General features: G+C 39.9%; 1 protein-coding gene across 1 annotated transcript in view; it reads right to left on the reverse strand.

Annotated features, from left to right (window-relative positions):
* Positions 1 to 325: 325 nt before the first annotated feature.
* Neb (nebulin) overlaps positions 326 to 20,590 on the reverse strand; it is a 194,298-nt gene continuing 174,033 nt past the window's right edge. The window contains exons 145-164 of the mRNA XM_076928308.1: positions 20,252 to 20,356; positions 19,556 to 19,660; positions 18,834 to 18,926; positions 17,628 to 17,720; positions 16,119 to 16,211; positions 15,561 to 15,653; positions 14,527 to 14,619; positions 12,832 to 12,924; positions 11,922 to 12,014; positions 11,294 to 11,386; positions 11,036 to 11,128; positions 9,167 to 9,259; positions 8,761 to 8,853; positions 8,334 to 8,426; positions 7,408 to 7,515; positions 6,926 to 7,109; positions 6,578 to 6,670; positions 5,469 to 5,621; positions 5,120 to 5,226; positions 326 to 1,054 (exon numbers count right to left, since the gene is read on the reverse strand). Coding sequence (XP_076784423.1) covers positions 881 to 1,054; positions 5,120 to 5,226; positions 5,469 to 5,621; positions 6,578 to 6,670; positions 6,926 to 7,109; positions 7,408 to 7,515; positions 8,334 to 8,426; positions 8,761 to 8,853; positions 9,167 to 9,259; positions 11,036 to 11,128; positions 11,294 to 11,386; positions 11,922 to 12,014; positions 12,832 to 12,924; positions 14,527 to 14,619; positions 15,561 to 15,653; positions 16,119 to 16,211; positions 17,628 to 17,720; positions 18,834 to 18,926; positions 19,556 to 19,660; positions 20,252 to 20,356 — 2,145 coding nt within the window. The 3' untranslated portion in view covers positions 326 to 880. The remainder of the gene's footprint in view (positions 1,055 to 5,119; positions 5,227 to 5,468; positions 5,622 to 6,577; positions 6,671 to 6,925; positions 7,110 to 7,407; positions 7,516 to 8,333; positions 8,427 to 8,760; positions 8,854 to 9,166; positions 9,260 to 11,035; positions 11,129 to 11,293; positions 11,387 to 11,921; positions 12,015 to 12,831; positions 12,925 to 14,526; positions 14,620 to 15,560; positions 15,654 to 16,118; positions 16,212 to 17,627; positions 17,721 to 18,833; positions 18,927 to 19,555; positions 19,661 to 20,251; positions 20,357 to 20,590) is intronic.

Consider the following 20,590-nt stretch of genomic DNA (forward strand, 5'->3'; position numbering starts at 1 on the left):
CATGCACATGTGATCTTTGGGGCTCCAGTTACAAATGGTTGTGAGCTGCCATGTGGATGCTGGGAATCACACAAAGAACACCAGTTCACTGTTCCAGCTCCAAATTTAGGTAACTTTTGTTTTGCTGTTTTGGTTTTTTGAGACAGGGATTCTCTGTGTATCCCTGGCTGTCCCTAGAATTCACTCTGTAGGCCAGGCTGGCCTCGAACTCAGAAATCCACCTGCTTCTGCCTCCCAAGTGTTGGGATTAAAGGCATGCGTCACCACTGCCCGGCTTTAGGTAACTTTTAAACTCAGACTTTATTAAAGTTTAGCCCATGAACAGTTTATTTCAGTACTATAGATTTTATTAGTGCCTAGTTTCTCAACAGTTTATATTGACTGTTATCCTTATAGCTTACAGAATGAAATTAGAAACACAAACATTAGCACTTAGTAAACAAGAGAAAGGTGGTTCTCTCTTCTATTTTTCTTTTACTGTTTGGATGTTCAGAATAATGTCAAAACGTTTTTATAGTTGGGAAGGACTGGTTTGGTTACATTATACTACAGAAGCATTTAAAAATTCTATTGTGAATTTCAACTTTAAAACAGAGTTCATAATGTAAAAGCTCATGATGTTTTCTGTCTCTAGTTTCCTGTGTAAATTCAGAAAAAAAAGTGAAGTTGTAAGTTTACTTTAAGAACTGAACAGATGAATTAATGTTGGGTTTCATGGAGAATTATGGTGGTTTCTATAGAAGAGATTGTAACACATGAAATGATACTGATACGGGTGAAAACATTAGAGAGCTTGAGAGCCATGGGTATACTGAAATCTCCACTGAAAGGTTGCCTGCAGAGTTGCAGACACTGCAGACTAATGGAGATCTTGAAGTGCTTAAATAGCTTCCACATAGTTGGCAGGGAGCATGCCGGTCCTGCCGGTCCTCTGCACAGTGCCATACATCCAGCCTTCATCAATTGCCTGAGCATTCACTATAGCATCTCCATCTTTAAAGGACACTTCATCCGCGTCTGCAGCCATATAGTCATATATGGCACGGAAGATTTTCTGTTCATGGGAATGAAAACAAGGAAAATATCATATATTGGTAAGAGTGCATGACGTTTTCCATAAATTCAAGTTACAAAGGACAGTGTGCAGCTACCACCAAAACAAAACCACAAAAACACCTGTGAAATATTTGCAAGTCATTTGCTAGTAAGTTTATACCTGGAATATATGAAGGCCTCCAACTCAACACCAAAAGTATTTAAGATGCTAAGGCTATGAATAAAGACTTCCCCAAAGGAGTTACCTAAGTAAACAGTCAAGTGGAACTGGAAAAGATAGTTCACTCTCAGCCACACTCTCAAGGTATCTAATTATTTTTCCTTCTGGAGAGAGGGCTCAGTTTATTAAGAGTACGTCCTGGGAGAGAAGCACAGAAAACAAAACCAACAGACTTTTGGCCCAACTTGCCAAAAGAAATGACTCAAATTAACAGTATCAAGATAAACAAGGAAAACTGAACAGACAACAAAGAACTTTTGATTTATAAGGTAATGTTTTTTTTAAAAAAAAAAAAACCTGTTGGGAGCCGACTTTTAGCAGAAAGCGGCTATCAGCTTTGCAGCCATCTTGAGCCATATACCCTGACATGAAGAGAGACTGAAGAATAAACGGGATTGATCACACTCTGTCTGGTCTCCATTCTTCGAGTCTGTCCTCACTCACTCTCTCTTGCTGAACCCTGACCCGCAGACTGGAGCGGCAGCTTGGGCCAGGAAACAGTGGCCGCCAAGCGCCGGGTGGAGAGGGCCTCAACATTTTTGGTGCCTAAGCGTGGGCTGGTGCGGTTCCCAACATTTTTGGCTGCCCAAAGTGGGGCAGCTTGGGCCTCAACAAAAACCTATTCTCCATTAAAGTCAGAAGATCTAAAAGAAAACACTAAGTTAAATGAAAAGAACACAATCTTGAACAGACCCATAAGAAATGAGATTGGAACCATCATAAAAAGTCCTTCAACTAATAAATGGCCAGGTCCAGACAGATTAATAGCAAAGAATTCTACCAAATTTTCAGAGATCTATAGACAATCCTTCTTACAAATAAATTAGAAACAGAAGGGCACTTCCAAATTTCTTCTATGCAGCCAGTATCACTCTAATACCCAAACTAGGTAAAGATGAAACAACATAATTTACAGGCCAATAGAGTATAAGCCGAAATCTTTAATACGATACAAGTCAAGTACAGGCACACATCAAAAAGATAACCATGATCAAGTTGACTTTATCCCAGAGATGGAGGGATGCTGCATAAGTCAGTAAGTGTGATGAATGGGCTTTCAGGCAAAATTATATACATATTTTAATGGATATAGAAAAGTTTTTGATAAAATCCAATGTCTTCATTATAAAAGTCTTAGAGTGTGTGACTGGAGAGAATATACCTCAACACAACAAAGGATATGTTTGGCAAAACCACAGCACTAGCTATAGCTATGAGATGAGAAGAAAGTTAAAGGAATGCAAGTTAGAAAAGGAGTCAAATCATATTTATTTGCAGCTATTACATGTAGATCCCAAAACTTCCACCAGAAAATGTCTAGAAATGATCAACACTTTCAGTAAAGTACCAGGACACAACTCAAAAAACTCAGTAGCCAACAATAGCAAATATGTTGATATAGAGATGCTAAAGCATTCCTAGTCACAATGACCTCAAGAAAAATCTCTTGGGAGAAACTTAACCAAGGTGGTGAAAAACCTCTAAGCCGCTGAAGAAAAAGATTGAGGCAGACACTACAAAATGGAAAGACTTCACATGCTCATGGATTGGTAGGATCAATACTGTAAAAATGATCATCCTACCACATGCTGTTTACAGCTTCAATGTAGTCACAATCACTAGAAATTAAAAAAAAAAAAAAAAAACTAAAATTTTATATGGATCTACAAAAAACCCTGGGGTAGCCAAAGCAACTCTGAGCAAAAAGAACAGGTTGGAGGAATTGTCATTAGATTTCAAGATATACTACAGAGCTATAGTGATAAAAATAGTATTGTTCTGGAACAAGAATAGGCATGCAGCTCAGTGAAACAAAACATCAAACCTTGAGTCCATATAACTTCAGCCATCTGATATGTGACCAAAGTACCAAAACACACATTGAAGAAAACAGCATTTCAATAAACGATGCTGGGAAAACAATGTCCACAAGGAGCAGAGTGAAATTAGACCTGTCCCACCCTGTACAAAAGTAAACTCCAAATGGATCAAAGACCTCAACATGAAACCTGAAGTATCGAAACCTCTAGAAGAAAAGTAGGTGGAACTCTTCAAGGTGTAGACATAAGAAAAGACTCTTCTGAGTAAAGATCCCTTTGCCCAGGAATAAAGGCCAACAGTTGACAAGTGGGATCTCATAAAACTAAGAATTTCTGTGCAGCAAATGAAGGCAGCCCACAGAGTGGGAGAGGATCTTCTTAGCCAGCTATACTTATGATAGAAGATTGATATCCAAAATACATAAAGAACTCAAAAAACCAAACAAAAATCAGTTAAAACCAACAATACAATTAAAAAAAATGGGACTGTGGCTCTGAACAGAAACTACTCAGAAGAAATAAAAATGGCTAGGAAGTATCTCAAAAAGTATTCAACATCCATAGCAATTAGGAAAATGTAAATTAAAACAACTTAGAGATTTCATTGTATACCAGAATGGCTAAGATCAAGAAGACAATTGGCAAATGCTGGTGAGGGTATGGGGAAAGAAGAACCCTCATTGTTGGTGGTACTGTAAATGGATGCAGCCACTCTTGAAATCCACATGGAGAATCCTCAAGGTAGATACAAAGTAGAGCTACCATGTGAGGCACCTATACCACTCCTTGGCATGTGCCCAAAGTACCTGATGATCCTACTCTCCGGTTGCTTGCTCATCCATGCCCACTGCTGCTCTATTCAATAGTAGCTAGGACCTGCAGAGACTTAATGTCATTCAACTGATGAATGGATAAGGAAAATGTACATACACACAATAGAATACTATTCAGCTCAAAACAAGAAGATGTTCAGGTAAATGGTTGGACTACATATCCCAAATCCACTGGAGGGCAGTGCCTACCCCTAAGAGTCAGACTGTCCAAAAAAAAAAAAAAAAAAAAAAAAAAAAACAAAAACAAAAACAAAAAAAAAAAACAAAACAACAACAACAAAAAAACCTCTATTACTATGAAAACCTTTGGAATTGTCAGTAGAGGGGTACAAGAAATTCCAAAACCACATAGGCAATTCCTGTTGTCTTGTCTTTCCTTGCTTCCTAGTAGGGTTAAGTTTCTATTGCTGAAGACACCCACTTCAGATACAGGTTGTAATGGAAATCTAGCTGGATCTGACCTCAAAGTCTCTTCCTAGCTCTCATAATATCTGAAAGTGCTATACATGCTGCCAAGGGAGAAAAATCAACAGTCCTACCCGGCTGTGATGCTTATGAATCACAACAATGACCAGAACAGCAAGATCTCCCTAAAAGGCAACAATAGAACTTAGATCTTAGCCATAACCAACAGCTATGTAACTGAACTTAAGGCCTGTTCAATGGAGAGTAATCATACCTACCCATCTACCCAATGGAGCTTAGAGGAGGACCCAGTACTGCCACTTTCCTAACCCAGTAAAAATTCTAACTGCATTCTAAATCTTTATACCTGCAAATGAGTATAGCTCTTATCCCCCATCAAAGAAGCAATAGGACCAGGACTACTACAGACAACATTGTGCCTAGTATATAGGACAGGGAGGCTGTACCCATGAAATTTTAACATATGGCTACCTAAAGAAGACCTGAACAATGACAATAATTGGTAAAAATCTTATAAGGCTGTACCCCTAGGTGAAGAGCTATAGGCAATTGATGAGAGAGGAGAATCAGTCTGGAATGAGCCCCTTAATTGACTCTAATACCACATAGCCCTAAATACACACATACACACAAGCGCACACACAACACTTTATGGACGTAGCAGGCTATATATACTCCTCTGTATTTATACATGTTATAATCTGAATTAAAAACAAAAACAAATACACAAGTCTAGTCATTTGTGCCCATTACGCTTTACTTACTCCGGCAGTAGATGGGTGTGATGGGATAGAAGACAGTGTTGTCTGCTGGGTGGCAACTGAAGATGACCGTTGCTGGGGGAGCTCAGTGGTTTTCACATGTTTGTAAGCTGCAGAGAAGAAAGAAACAGGTCGTAAAGGCATGTGGTAGACAGCCCATCTGTGTTCACCAGCCAAGCAATGTCTTTTTTCCCAGTGACTCCTGTGGAGACATGAGCTAGTAAAATTAGGTAGGTCAGTTTTAAACACTGCTTAGAATAATCAGTGAGCTGACCTCTTGACTGTTAGTACCATTCATAGTCAGCCCTAAATACATGCATGACCACGCCCATCTGGGAAAGTCTACTTATACCTGTTGAGGTTGCAGAGAAGAAGGCACCTCCATCACTGTATGTGGAAAAGCGCTGGTCTGCAGCTTCAGAGTGCTCAGACTTCTCCTCGCCCCCACTGATACTCAGTGCACTGGCAGATCTCGACTGGTCCCGGCTTCGGCGTTGAGCTTGGACTGGGAGATAGGTCGCAAGAATAAGATTTCTATGGGAGTGATGCCTCCATTGCGTTTTTTTGTTTGTTTTTGTCAAGCGGTTTCCTACGGCTGACATAGAATTCCTCTAGTGTATCGTTCTTTATAGATGAGAATTTAAATGGCCAAAGGTGGCCTAAGTGACTTAAGTATCAGACTGAAGTCATCTGTCTTTAACGATGGGCCTTCCCACTGCTATACCCCTTTCCTGGCTCACTTCAGTGGATAGGGAGTAGTCATAGTCACACTTCATTTTTGGTGTCTCTAGAAAAGTCTCCCTCATTTCCAGATAGGTGGAGGTTCCTTTCCTATGTTTCATGGTCTTGTGGACACAACCTTAAAATGGTACATGTCAGGGTAGAACAGGCGTTACTATGGTCTCTATCTACAGACTACAGTATAAGCCTTTAAAGAACAGCACAGCTGTCTTTCCTTTAAAAAGAGCAGCACAGCATGATACTTTACTTAAAAAACAGAGTCTCACCACAGAGCCCTGGCTTGCCTGGAACTCAATGTGTAGAAAAAGGTAGGATTGAACTCAAAGAGATCTGTTTGTCTCTGCCTCCTGATTACTGGGATTAAAGGAGTATACAACAATGTCTGCCTCATTGGTTTATTTTCTACATGAGTAGATAGTATGAATATCCCCTAACACAAATAGTTCAAAATGTTCCTGATGAACATGTATGTTTGCCTTCCCTTTGCCCATGTATTTTTTTTCCCTCTAATGAAGACTAACTTTTCTCATTAGGAGAATATAGAAATGATAACAGGATCTGAAGGAGACCGGAAATAAAACAGTTTGTTAAACTCTTTTCCTAAACCAAACATGCTTAGTTTTGCCCACTAGCCAGTGAGCAAGCTCAGAAGATGCAAAACCCTGGAGGGAGAAAACATTCACTGACTCTAGTCCACGAGACAGTGGTGAGTGTGCATACCATTAATCATGTGCAAACTTCGGGACTGAATGTTGTCTTCTGCTGGATCATAATCAAAAACTGAACCAGGGTTAGTACGCCAGACACGCAGACCTGAAAGGAAAGCCAGTGTTCAGAACAAATATTCTAGCATTTGTCTGTGTCCTGAGAACCAAGCAGGAGTGTCAGCAATTACAGGAGGGCTGGGATACTCCTAATTAGCTTAGGTTCTGATCTTCTCAGAACAAAGACAGCAGAAGATACTTCTCAGATCTCAGCTTTGCAAACTGGCTAACAGGGCTTTCTTTCTCAGACTTGGGTCCTTTGTCTTTCATGGGGTATTGATTCTGTCACTTTGTTTCCAGTTACCTGTAATGGTGTCTTGATCCTGGTCATTCCGTTTTTGTTCCATTTCCACTACTTTTCTTTGAATACCTCGGTAGTTAATGTCACTGAAGTCCTGTGTGTTTTTCTTTACTCGTTCAGTGATAGGGTCTGTCACCACTGGCGTGAAGCAGCCCTTGTGTTTCTCAAAGTCTTCATGATATTTCACCTGAAATATGGATTTACTTCATGAAAATATGGCAGCGTGACTATCTCTCTTTGAATATATCCCAGCAGGCTGGCCAGCCAATCATAAAAAATTCTGTGGCTGGAGAAATGGCTCAATGGTTAAGAGCACATGTTCTCACAGAGGACCTGTGTTCAGTTCCCAGTTCACATGAGGTAGTTCATAAACATATGTAACTCCAGTTCCAGGAGACCCTTCTTCTGGCCTCTGCAGGCACTGTACACACATCATACACATACATATAAATAAATACATATTTAAACAAGAATTCTCGACTTACTGTTGAGATATGCCGTTGGGTTTCCCTAACCCGCCTCATCTCTGGTGTGTCTAGCACATAGGCAGCTTTACCTTGTATTTGTTTCCGGAAGCTATCAGAGTAAAGAACCTATGGAGGAGAGACATATATGAGTCCATGGCATGGCCTTGTTCTAATTCTTAATCTCAAAGACCTCAACAGATTCAAATGGAAGAAGCTGGCGAGGTTAATTTAAGTCAAAAGACAGTAGCCAGACATTTGGACTAAGTATACCAGATCAGCACAAGGACTGGCAAGACTTGCATCAAGAAGACACAAGACTTGTTTTGACTTTGTAAATGAAAATGTTTCATTTTCAAAGACAAAGAGGTACAATATAAGTTTGAAAGAGAGGAAGAAAGTACCCTCTTGAATTTACTAGGAATTGCTGTACAGTACCAGGGTACGTGATGGCATTTTTACATTCAATTTGTTACTGACCAGTTTTCTTAGATAATGTCCAGATTATATAAACCAATATGCCAAAACCAAAAATCAGAGTCTTTCAGACACAAAAATATCAAAGTAAAGACAGTAGTTTCAGAGTATTACCCATCTAATAAAGTACCTTAGAAATAACAGCAGAAGGTAGATGTTAGAGGGCATCAATTTGTTATAGCTGGTTATGAGAAATTATCTTAGAGTCAAATGTAAGGGAAAGAAAACCATAGGCGATTATCATATGTTTAGTACAATTTGGGGTGGACAAAGCACAGCTGTGTTAATTTTTGTGTACATTTCCAGGGAAAGAAGTGCACATTTTTATGATGTTAAATCTCCCAAGACGTTGCATTATTCATTATTTTTCAATTTTAGTGTGTTTTTCAGTTGAATGAGAAAGGCGTGTTTTCATGATGTTAAAATGTTAATTCCAAGGTCTTCCACTGCTCTATTGAATCGGGAAATACCGAGCTAATGTTTTCTTGGTTGCGTTTGGCTCTCTCCATGTCTGGAGTGACAGGTGTTGGTGTTGCTTTTCTCATGTTCTCTTTGTACAAAACCTAGGGGAGCCAAGAGAGTACCCCGACATCAGAAAGCAAAGGAGAACAAACTGTTCTGACAAGTCATCATTTAGCTATTGTTATGGTCCAGTTATGTCACACAGTATAAGAAACACGTCAGGAGGAGAAAGCCATTAAATTGTTACAGTAGAAAGCAAGAGATGAGACTTGAACTTAGTGTGAACTAGCAAGGGCGGGCTGTTGTTTTTAAGTGGCCAAGGAAGAATTTGAAAAAGTATGAAGAGTTTTGGAAACACTGTGAGAAGAATTAGTCACGTAGCCATGATGATCGGGCTTGTTAGAATTGTCATGGTTTATTTTTGCTCTCAAATACCGAGCTAAAGTTTTCTTGATTGCGTTTGACTCTTTCCATCTCAGGAGTGAAGGGTGTGGGGGTTGCTTTCCCCAGGTTCTCCTTGTATAGCACCTGTTAGAAACAAAGGTGGGCCTACAAGTCACTCATGAGGAGGCAGTATTCACTCTTAAATATAAATACAGTTGGGGGTGGGGAGAGGGAAATGTTAGGTGTAACCTATTACTACTAGTGAGACTATCTCTCAAGGGAGAAAAAAAAAGCAAAATTATTAATGGCAATGATGAATGTTGTGTGATGTTTAGAGGAGATAAAAGCACAACTGGCATTTTATTTGGTTTTAATCCTAGGATGGGATTAAGAGCAGGCCAAACTGCAAGAGTTACTTTGTAAAATCAGAAGCACTTTTCATTTCTCAAGACAATACCGAGCTAATGTTTTCTTGATTGCGTTTGACTCTCTGCATCTCTGGAGTGACAGGGGTTGGGGTGGCTTTCCCCATATTTTCTTTGTACAAAACCTAAATGAGACCAGTGGATCCAAAAATCCAAAAGGAGACACAACAAAAAAGAGTTACAATTACCAAAGGAAGAGATGGAAAAGTACAATAACTTTTGATGAGGCTCTGGGCACCAAGTCATTTAGGCGCTAAGGTTAGACAGCAGTCTATGTTTTCAAAGGAGAAGTTGACTGTAGTTAGATCAAGACACACATCCCTGGTGCAACCTTGCCCTGTGAGAACTGTGATGTTCCAGAAAGGAGGAAGCCCTACCATCATTTTATCACTACTATGTGACTATCAGTCCCCTGACATGTCATCTAATTAGGAGTTACCATGTGGGTTTGTATTTTGAAGTTGCCCCAAGACAACAACTCTTTAATGGGTACTTTTGCAGCACAGGCCTTCACAGGGAGTAAAACTGTAGACTCCCAGGCAAGAGCAGTTTGTGTTCTGCTTTTTTTTTTTTTGTTTTTTTGTTTTTGTTTGTTTGTTTGTTTTGCTTTGTTTTTCGAGACAGGGTTTCTCTGTGTAGCCCTGGCTGTCCTGGAACTCACTCTGTAGACCAGGCTGGCCTTGAACTCAGAAATCCGCCTGCCTCTGCCTCCCAAGTACTGGGATTAAAGGCGTGCGCCACCACTGCCCGGCAGTGTTCAGCTTATTTTATTCACTAAGTATTTCATACTTATCAGCCATGAGAAATGTTTTTAACAATTACATTACCATCGTGTAAAAGCAATAGACCTGTGTCCTGATAAACCCTCACCTTCAGTGCCTTCCTGGGTGTTGTCCTAGATGGCCTGGGAGACTTGGGAAATGTCACTAAGGAGGGATTCTCTTCCAGCAGTTCTCTAAGGCCTCGAATAGCTGGTCAGTATCAGTTGAGAACTTACTAGAAATGCCTGTTCTCTTCTCCATACTGCAGCGACTGACAAAACAGGGAACATGGGCCAGACCCGGTCACCTGCTTTAACCAGCGTTTGGGTGCTTCTGATGAACAGGGGAAACCTTCAGGCAGTGTAAATGCTGAGCAGTAACTTCACTACTGAAAGCTAAACTTCCTACAAACTCTTTCCCCAGTCACTGACAGATTAATGCCAGAGAGCACAAGCTTGAAGGAAATAGTTATTGTTAGCACTGAGGTTCATAGTAGAGACCGCAAAACCAAAATTAAGATCACTAACGCAAAAAGTCTTGACACTTCTCTTTTTCAGTGACTTATTCAATTGTAAAAACACCACCATATCAAGTTGACATCATTATCTATGGATGAGAATCGGGAGCTACTTTCCCAAGATCTCTTTGCCCATGTCTATCATAGTAGATCCGGGGATCTAGTTCAGTGTAAGAGCATGCCTTAACTCGTGCAAAGCCTTGCAGACTGATTATAGGGACTACAAAAGAGTCAAATCTGGTGGGGTGAGTCAGAATCACCAAAGACTTCAACATCCAAGCAAGGGCCATTGCACCTCAGATTTCACCCACCAAGGTCCCTATGCCCCAATTTCTTAAGTACACAAAACAAAGAGACCTTGGGGACAGTAGAGAGTAAGTTGGGTACAGGAGAGATGAGCAGAAGAATATTTTGTAGGAAAATCTGTTACCTTGATATTAGAATTTTAAAGGCAATAAAGCAATTCTGTTATGAAGTTAAGGTGAGATAGGAAAAGGATAAATGTGGTCAAGAAATGGACAAAACTTAAGGTGCCTTTTAAAATAGGATTAATAGGAATTATTTTAAGTCATTGAAGTAGTTTTAAAATTATGAAAGAAGTATTTTTTTTCTTGTCAGAGTACCGAGCTAATATTTTCTTGATTGTGTTTGACTCTCTCCATCTCTGGAGTGACAGGTAAAGGGGTTCCCTTGCCCATGTTTTCTTTGTATAACACCTGTACAGTAAGAAAGTATCAGAGAAACAATAGTAAGAGACATTCCATTTGCTGTGAAAATTTAAAGGCAAGGTCAACTTTTTTGGGCACAAAATTAATAGGATTTTAAGTCATTAAAGTAGTTTTAAAATTATGAAAGAAGTATTTTTTTTCTTGTCAGAGTACCGAGCTAATATTTTCTTGATTGTGTTTGACTCTCTCCATCTCTGGAGTGACAGGTAAAGGGGTTCCCTTGCCCATGTTTTCTTTGTATAACACCTGTACAGTAAGAAAGTATCAGAGAAACAATGGTAAGTGACATTCCATTTGCTGTGAAAATTTAAAGGTAAGGTCAACTTCTTTGGCACAAAATAATACAGGAGCCAGGAGTTATATGCTGACAAGATGCCGTGTGCTATTTAAGGGAGCTGTTACTGGGCTGGGAAGCTGTGAGCCATGGAAGCAAGGACCTAAAGTGCAGCTAGGAAAGGCTATTCGAGTCATCCACACTGTCGGGGGGGGGGGAGGTGTTTCTCCCCCTCATTTTTGTGAGCATGGTACCTCCTAAGCAATTGCATGGATTTGAGATGGTTAGAACTTGGTTTTGTTATCTACAAACTAAAATAGTTACTCCCTTAAAAAAAAAAATGTTTAAAAGCATCAGGTGAAAGAAAAAAAAAATTCAAAAACAAAAAATGGAAAGAATATACTTTAACAAAGAGAAGTTAGAAGCGAAGGAAGGGAAAAGGGTTTAATGACGAGTGAGGTTCTGTAGTTAAATGGCATCTGATTCCCCCCTTTCCTTCCAAAATACCGAGCTAAGGTTTTCTTGATTGAGTTTGACTCTCTGCATCTCTGGAGTGATGGGGATGGGAATCCCTGTCCCCAGGTTTTCTTTGTATAGCACCTGTATGAAACGAAAGCATTCAGAACAAAAAGCTGTCAGTCACTTTTCCTCTCCTGGGGAGCAGTTGGCTGTGGGAGGGTAAGGAGGAAGAGGAGTTAGAGATGGGAGACACCAGAGGCTTCAACCTGGAAGACAGAAGGATTGCAGGCAGGAGCCACAGAAACGAAGAATTAGAAGAGGTTTTGTTATTTTGTTGTCTGAGCTCGCTTCTGCAGCACAAACACTAAAGGGCACTAGAAAAGGAGACATTAGTTGTCATCATTATGAGGGAAAGGCAGAGACAGAAATCAAACCAAGGAAGTTATTTTCTTAAATCACGTAAAGGATGTTTGAGTTTTATAAGTGTTATCTATGGGACGAGTCATACATACTTTTTCTTGACTTTCCAAAGAAGTCAAAGTAATTTACTTTTTAATCTGGGTGAACATATTGAGAACAGTTACTTTTAAGGTTACTAGAGTAAGATAAGATGCTAAAAAAGACTTCAGAAGGACTATGTAAGTGCCAGGAGAGGGGAAAGTTAGGATAGGAAAGGAGCCAGTGGCCAGGTCGTCATCGAACGGTGCTTTGAAACTTCGTGTTCACATCATAGTTGCCAAAGCAAGGTAAACACAGATGCTTAAACACCAAGGCTGTTATTTATTTGTTTATTTTTTAAGCTGGAATCCTTTTAATGGTCAGGTTAATGTTTAACTGAGTTAAGGAAACCGAACCATAGGGAATGGTAGCATTAGTTGGATACAAAACAGGTCATATTTTAAAAACTTGGACGAGTTAAAGGGTTTGGGGTTTTGTTTTTTAAATGTTTTTTAAATACCGAACTAAAGTTTTCTTGATTGTGTTTGACTCGCTCCATCTCTGGAGTGATGGGGATCGGAATTCCTTTCCCAAGGTTCTCTTTATATAACACCTGTATGACACAAGAAAGCATTGGAGGAGAACACAAGCCTATGAGATACAGACATCCAGCAGGAGAGACCATGCCCACTGCCCTGCATGGCTATGTGGTAAATCACTGCTATCTTTCTACTCTAACTGGAGACATACAGACAGTTATACGAGATCGTAGACATGCTCAGTATGTGAAAGAGAAAACTTTATCAAGTTAGCAAATAGGTCATTTTCTACATAAAACATTTGTCTTAGAGCATAACAGGCATTACAACTACAGACTGAATCTGTGTCCTCTGGCTACTTTGGTCTTTGTTACCGTTACAGAAGTCATCAAATCTGAAAGTCTACATTTAATATACAGTCTTGCCTATAGTATCTAAAAGGGCTGTGTACCACTGGACAAAGTTGTCTAACATAACCTGTGTGAATAATACAAAGCATACTTTAACAAATAAAAAGTTGTCCAGGGCCATTAGAATAGTTTCAAATATACATCCAAGAATACATTGTAATATAGAAATTACTAAAATATAATTTTAAAAAAATTTCCCAAAAAAGGAATAATGAGCTCATAAAAAAACAGTAAACACCCCCAAAGACATACCAACATACAATGAAAACTCACAGATAGTGAGACGTTAGTGAGCAGTAATTAGGGACAAAACACAAAGTGGACACCAAAGGAGTCACTGCTCTATTGCATGGGAAAGCCAACCGTTAGGAAGTGCTCAACCAAAATGAAGGGCATTTCAGGTCAACCCTCCTCCCAAGAGTGGATCCAATGAACTTTTCAGAAGATATATAAATTCCCATTTCAAACCTAGACGTTCCTTAAATGGAAGGACAAGTTATTTATTATGGTAGGTTTTTTCCAGGAATATCAGTTAATAAAAGAAAACAATAATGTAAATGCATGCTCTGATTTAATTAACATGTTTAAAAACCAAAAAAAAAAAAAAAAATGCCTATGGTCCTAGGGCTAGGAAGGCTGAGGCAGGAGGATGGTATATTTAAAACCACTCTGGACTTTTGGTTTCCATACTGAGTGTTTTCCTTCGCTATTTGTCCATGTGGGACCTGTGGTAAAGTCGCCACTTTCCCAAGCCAGGAAGCTGTTCTCCCACACAGCCTTGGATCAGTGTCTTCTTGTTACACTAACTCAGAAACATCAGATTGGAAGATTTCCAAGTAAATACAAGCTCCCAGTTTTGGGTCATTTGGAAGTCATTTAATTTCAAAAGGACCAAGACTAGCAATGTTGAAAAGGAAAGGAACCAATTCAAAGTGTTATGGGAGGGGCCCAAGTGGTAGAGCACTTGCCTAACCCACGCAAGGCCATGAGTCCAATTCCCAACACCACATACAGACACAAAGTTAATAACATATACCTACACGTCTAACATAAAGAAGGTTCGGGGGTATTTCAGAAAGTACAAAGCATTGGGATTAAATGGTAAGTAAAATGTCCAGGGCAGAAGGATTCAGTTGGTGAGGATTGTTTTGTGTGTGAGTTTTTTCCCAAGAACTTGTTACGTTATTATAAAGGGACAAATGGTAAGGATTTTGTTTTATCGAAATTCTTTTTAATATGGAGTTAAGGGAACTTTCTTGTAAATACCGAGCTAAAGTTTTCTTGATTGCGCTTGACTCTCTCCATCTCTGGAGTGACAGGTAAGGGGGTCCCCTTGCTCAGGTTCTCTTTGTACAATATCTGTGTGCACAGAACCAATAATCACATCAGCATGGGTCCATCTCTCAGTTAGATTTCATCTTAAAATAAATCATAGAGTTCTTGTTCTTACAAAGACGTAAAGTAAAACTAAGAAATAGGCCAACTGCAGACTGCCTTTGTGCATTTAGTCGTCCCCTATATAACGGTTGGTCTCAGTGACATTGATGCACACACAGGGTGGCTTAGCTTACACATACCTTCTCAAATGTAGAGGATTGGGCTTTATTAGACAGCACATAGGCTAACTGAAGTTGCTATCTATGAGTTAGAGACAACAATGGGAAAAAGAGGACTTGGGGAGATTAAATAAATCTTTGTGAACATTCAAACTACATAAATATCAACTTAGCAGTGATCCTGAATACATTCCAAAGGGAAACTCACTTGTATGACATACAAACAAAACTCCCTGACATAAGTAAATATTTCTGAGTCATATAAATATAAACTGGTTTGTTGTTTTCAAATGAAGATATTTAAGAATCATGACCATCATGTAGCTTTTAGGAAAAGCTACAAATATTTAAAAAGAAAGAAGAAAGAAGAAAGAAGAAAGAAAGAAAGAAAGAAAGAAAGAAAGAAAGAGAAAGACAGATCAAGCCACAATAAATACAATTCTGATTAGTACTGACCTTTGGGGAAGGATGTTAGATTTAACTTTTGACCTGTGCCATACTAGTTAGACTGGAGGAAGGAAACGAGAATTATGGGTTTTTAAGGAAAGTGATTTAAAGAAAAACAGTTAAAATTTCACACCATTATTAAAAAGTTCATTAGATTTGGGTCGAAATCTGAAGTAATACTAGTATTATTCCTTCATTATATGAACTTAGTGATTTTACATTTGTTTGTTAAAGATATTACTGTGACCGTTATTTTAATTAGAATTAGGGTTGAGAATTTTTGCCCCTAAGAAGTACCGAGCTAAAGTTCTCTTGATTGCGCTTGACTCTCTCCATCTCTGGAGTGATAGCTGTAGGGGTTCCTTTTCCCAAACTTTCTTTGTACAAAACCTGTGAGATACAAGAAAGTACCCAGAAAACATTCAAAACAAATAGAGACAGAGGGAGGGGGTGGGGTAGGGAGTGAGTGAGGAGGGGAATTCCAGAGAGCAGTATTTAGTCAGGGCAGCGCTCTGAAAGTCACAACTTCAGAGTCACAACTTTACACTGATATGTTTTAGAAAGGCACAAAAGGATGCACTGGGTTCCAGGGTGCAAACACCCCAAGGAAGCTTGTTAATGCCGCTAACAGTATTTCAGATGTCGCTCACACCACCGAGTCAGTCGCTAAGACGGTTAAAGAGCAATAAGAAGAGTGGCCGTTCTGAATCAGGTCAGGTGGTTTTTGTCAGAGGATGATACACAACACACACACACAGGGTCGTTAAGCTGTTACTTTGAAAAGTAGAACAGTGGGTTATACTGGTAGTTTCTTTTTATGGGAAAGAATTTCTTATTTCATGTATCTGTAAATACCGAGCTAAAGTTCTCTTGATTGCGCTTGACTCTCTCAATCTCTGGGGTGACAGTGGTTGGGATGCCTGTTCCCAGGTTTTCTTTGTACATAACCTGCAGAATAATTAGAATACCCAGAAAGCAAAGTCACCACAAAGGCTTCAGATTATAGTCTGGGAGGGAGCTTTGGTGAGCATTCATAAAAACAAGCCGCCTTTGTAACGTGAACTCAGGGACAGAGGATAAAGTCCATAAATATTCCTAGAAATTTTGCCATCTAGAAAACTGGAAACTAAATTTTGAATTTTCCATAGCCAATAAATGCTTTAAATTATGATAATAAATTTAATAAACAATGAGAAACCTTTTGACTAGCAAGTGCAAAGCCTTGGGTTCAGTTTCCAGTAACTAACCCCCTCAAGAAACAGAAATGAAACCAAACCAAACCCAAAGTAACCATTTTATTGTATTCAGGCTTACTTAATGTCTTGAGCATAGTGGGTCTACATATTTGTACTCAAATCACATGTTGTCTACTTTACAATTTTTTAACCATGTGATGTTCTAATCCTCACTTCTTCAGAGTCATTGAGAATTTTATGTATTTCCTAATAAAATTCTTAGTGTTTTACCTTTTATTTCTCTCTCTTATATTTTGGCACAGGCTTTTACGTCACTTAGCTCTGACTTGTGTTAAATTCCCAGTGTTCTTCCCGAGTGCTGGGATTACAGGTCTGCATCACCACTCCCAGCTCTAAGGACGCCCCAGGTGATCCCTAGTTGAACAATTGATACGAGCAGGCACACTTGGCATTTCAGAAGAGCATCTTTCTCTGAAATGCTTAACCATGATAACAGGGTCAAGGCAAGTGCTTTGGTCTTTCTTCCTTGTGTTTATTTTTATGTTTTATTTGCACTGTTGGGACTGAACTCAGAGTCTAGTGCATGGTAGGCAAGGGCTCCACCATGGAACTATGTCCTCCGTCCCTGCCCTACATCTGTTTTCTTTTAGGGCTATCCATCAACAGACTTTAAATTAAAAAAAAAAAAAAGTAAGGGCCTTATTTCCTTCCTTCCTTCCTTCCTTCCTTCCTTCCTTCCCTCTTCCCTTCCTCCCTTCCTTTCTTCCTAAGTTTCAGCCTAAGCCTGGCTTGGTGGTACACACCATGAATGAATATGGAGGCAGAGGCAGGCGGAGCACCTGAATTGAACAAAATTATAGAAAGGCAAGGAGTTGCAACCCGAAGCAACACAGAACCCCTGGGCTTGTTTCGTTTTCTTCAGGTTAGTGAACAGAGAATTCAAAAGGAAGTTGGCAACAAAATATATAGAATATTAGAATATAAAGAGTAATAGGGAGTGAGTTATGGCTATGACTGAGGTCTTCTCGTGACCCAAGGGGGGACAAGGGAGGAGTCACAGCATCCCCAGACATGGGAGGCCTTTGGCAAAAGGAAGGGATGGATGAAACTAGGGTACCAGTTGAGAGGTGGCTAGTCCTACAGATGCATGCCAAGTAAGAGTCAGTACCGAGCTAATGTGCCTCTGGGTCTCCTTGACACGCTTCACTTCAGGCAGATCAGGGATGGGAGTTCCTTGTCCGATTGCTTCTTTATACTTGACCTACATGGAAATGGGGACAGGAAGCTGTTACTGCATGCTGAATTCTTCCCACCACATATGTGTGGTTGATAAATATCCCGTATTATTCAGGGGGGTTGAAGATTGTGCATGATTAGTACACATCCTACCACAGAGTCACACACATCTTTCCTTTACTTTTGTATTGTTGTGAGACAAGATCTCACTGTATAGACCAGGCTGGCCTCAGACTCACAAGAGAGCCACCTGCTTCTGCCTCCTGAGTGGTGGGCTGAAGGTTTGTGCTGCCACACCCAGATGACCTTTTTCTTAATTGCTTGTCATGCACAGTGGCTTCCTGTTTTGCAGTTCTGAGGCATGATGGCGGCAAACAAGCATGGGTCTCCCCCCTACCCCCTTTCAAGTTCACAGATATAAAATTTATTCTATTATGTCACGTAGCAACCTCAACATTTGGCATTTTTATTTCTTCTGTGCAATACTCTGTTGTGTTTTTACACAGAGGCTGCACTGTGAAGCTCTTCGGTTTATCTGACTGGGTAGCATTATTCCTCTTGCACTTTGGGGCCATCACTAATAAAATAATAGCTACTTGTATACACACACTGCAGAAGTAAGATCTGGCAATGCAGACAGCTAGAGAGGACAAGCAGTATGCACTTCTGGATTATACTGAATGAAGGGATGATTCATGTCCCAGGTAGGATAAGATGGGAAGCCATAAGATTTATATTATCAGTAAGGATAATTTTTCTGGGTTTTTCCATTTCATATATTTGGGAGTCTTGGGAGGCAACTGGAATCAGAGAATGTAAAAGTAGGAAGAGGCCTCCTGTCCTCCAGCCTTCTCATAACCAACAGCCCATTTGCTTAGGGCAGATGTAGCCACACACGAGTCTCCGGAAAGGCTCATTCTTTGATGTGGATATAGTTTCTCATAAGCCTCTGCTTTCCACATGTACCTTCATCTTCATGAGAACCCTCACTAGAATATAGCATGTGATGACAACAGTGTACAGACACCTGCTTTTAGGTTGGACACTGTTTCTGGTGAGTTTTGAGTATACTCAGAAGTCACAGATTTATCCAAGTCAGGTCGAGAACAGCACAAATGACTGACAGACATATCCTTACCGAGCTAATGTGGTCCTGCGTTTGCTTCACTCTGAGCATCTCAGGGGTCTTTCCAATTGCTGTTCCTGGGGATACATCCTCTTTATACAAAACCTGGACATTCAGAATCAGGAGAGTGTTAACCACAAAGAGGGAAACCCAGGCAATGCCCGGAGAAAGGGCAGTGCCAGGTCTCTGTGAAAACCAAGACACTACACGGTATCTTCAGACAAGAGCTGAGGTACAGCATCTGATGTCCACCTGTCAGAATCAAAGCCCAAAACTGTATAGGCAAGGCTGGTCACTTTCCAGCTCTTGAGAGTTCTATTTAGAATATCACAGGATATTAATATAGGATGAGAATAAAAACCAAAACGATTAAAAAACCACAGAACTCATTAAAGAAATGCATAGTCAGTCAGTTATTTTGGAGAAGGCTAATAAAAGAAAACCACATCACAAAGAAATCCACCTTCTTGGAACAAGACAATGTGTGTTACTGTCTGAGTTACTATTTGAGATTAAAAAAATACAAAGAGAAGAGTTATTTTGTTAGATTTAAGTTATTCCAAATGTTCTCAGAAGTGATGATTTAGAAGTTTGGGGCCTTTTATCAGGGACCCACTAACATTAACTGGGCAAGTTAGAGGTTAATTGCCTGGGTCAGCATGGGCCCATGGTCCTTCTTAAAGAGAACGACATTATTAGGTTAGCATTAGATGGAAAGTAAACAGTAAATGTACCGAGCTGAAATTCTTTTGGTTTTCTTTAACACGCAGTATTTCTGGCGTGTCTTGAACAACTGTAACTTTCCCTTTACTGTTTTTAAGGTCACACTGGTACTGAAGCTATGAAGAAAGAGTAAATATCCTGTTAAGATTTCAAAATTCTCTTACACATCTTACAATTATTCTATATTGTGGATGGGAGGTTAAAAGTTTACATTAAGGGAAGCCACAGCAACCAATATGTGCCAGTCAAAGTCAATTCTTTACTAAGTTTGGAGAGAAACTAGTTTTAGTAATGGGGCATTGCTGAAGACTTTCTGGGATTGAACTTGGAACCTCACACCTCATGAAACACATGCTTTAAGGCCAAGCTATGTGTGCCCCAGAAACAGAAACTAAGTTTTAAGAACTGAAAGTGCATAAAAAATTTTAAAAGTATTTCTTGGGTAGAATTAGTTTTAGAAGGACCTGCCACCAGCTTAAAAAACTGGTTAAAAGATTGTGATCATTTGCCTTCAATGACAAGAGGTCACCTACTGAGCAGGGGAGACTTTCATGCTCACTTGGGATTAAAACACAAGGTGAGCCCAGAGAAGATTCATGTGCACCCCTCTGCCCTCATGGGATGCCAAGTGTGTGTCCCCAAAGCCACCCCACTTTAGCCAGCTGAACCCCACCAGTCGTCTGGGCCTAAGTGGAATAGAGACTTACGAGGCTGAAGTTCTTCTGATTCTCACGGACTCTTTGCATCTCTGGAGTGTCCAAGACAGTCTCATAATATGACATGGACTTCTCTGCATCCTCCTTGTATTTTTTCTGGGTAAGGGTTCCAAGAAATAGACAGGATGAGCCCCATAGTTATTATATAGGCCGGGAAACCTAAAATAGACCTTCCATTACAGCAGACGGGAGGTTCTTTATATCCTGCACATGCACACATATCCTGATCATCACTGAAGAGGACTAACAAATAAATACATCCTGGTTGTCTTATGTTTGTTTAGTTTGGTTTTCGGGACAGGGTCTTGCTGTTCAGCCCACACTGGCCTC

This window comes from Arvicanthis niloticus, chromosome 2 (assembly GCF_011762505.2).
Source record: "Arvicanthis niloticus isolate mArvNil1 chromosome 2, mArvNil1.pat.X, whole genome shotgun sequence".
Taxonomy (NCBI): Eukaryota; Metazoa; Chordata; class Mammalia; order Rodentia; family Muridae; genus Arvicanthis; species Arvicanthis niloticus.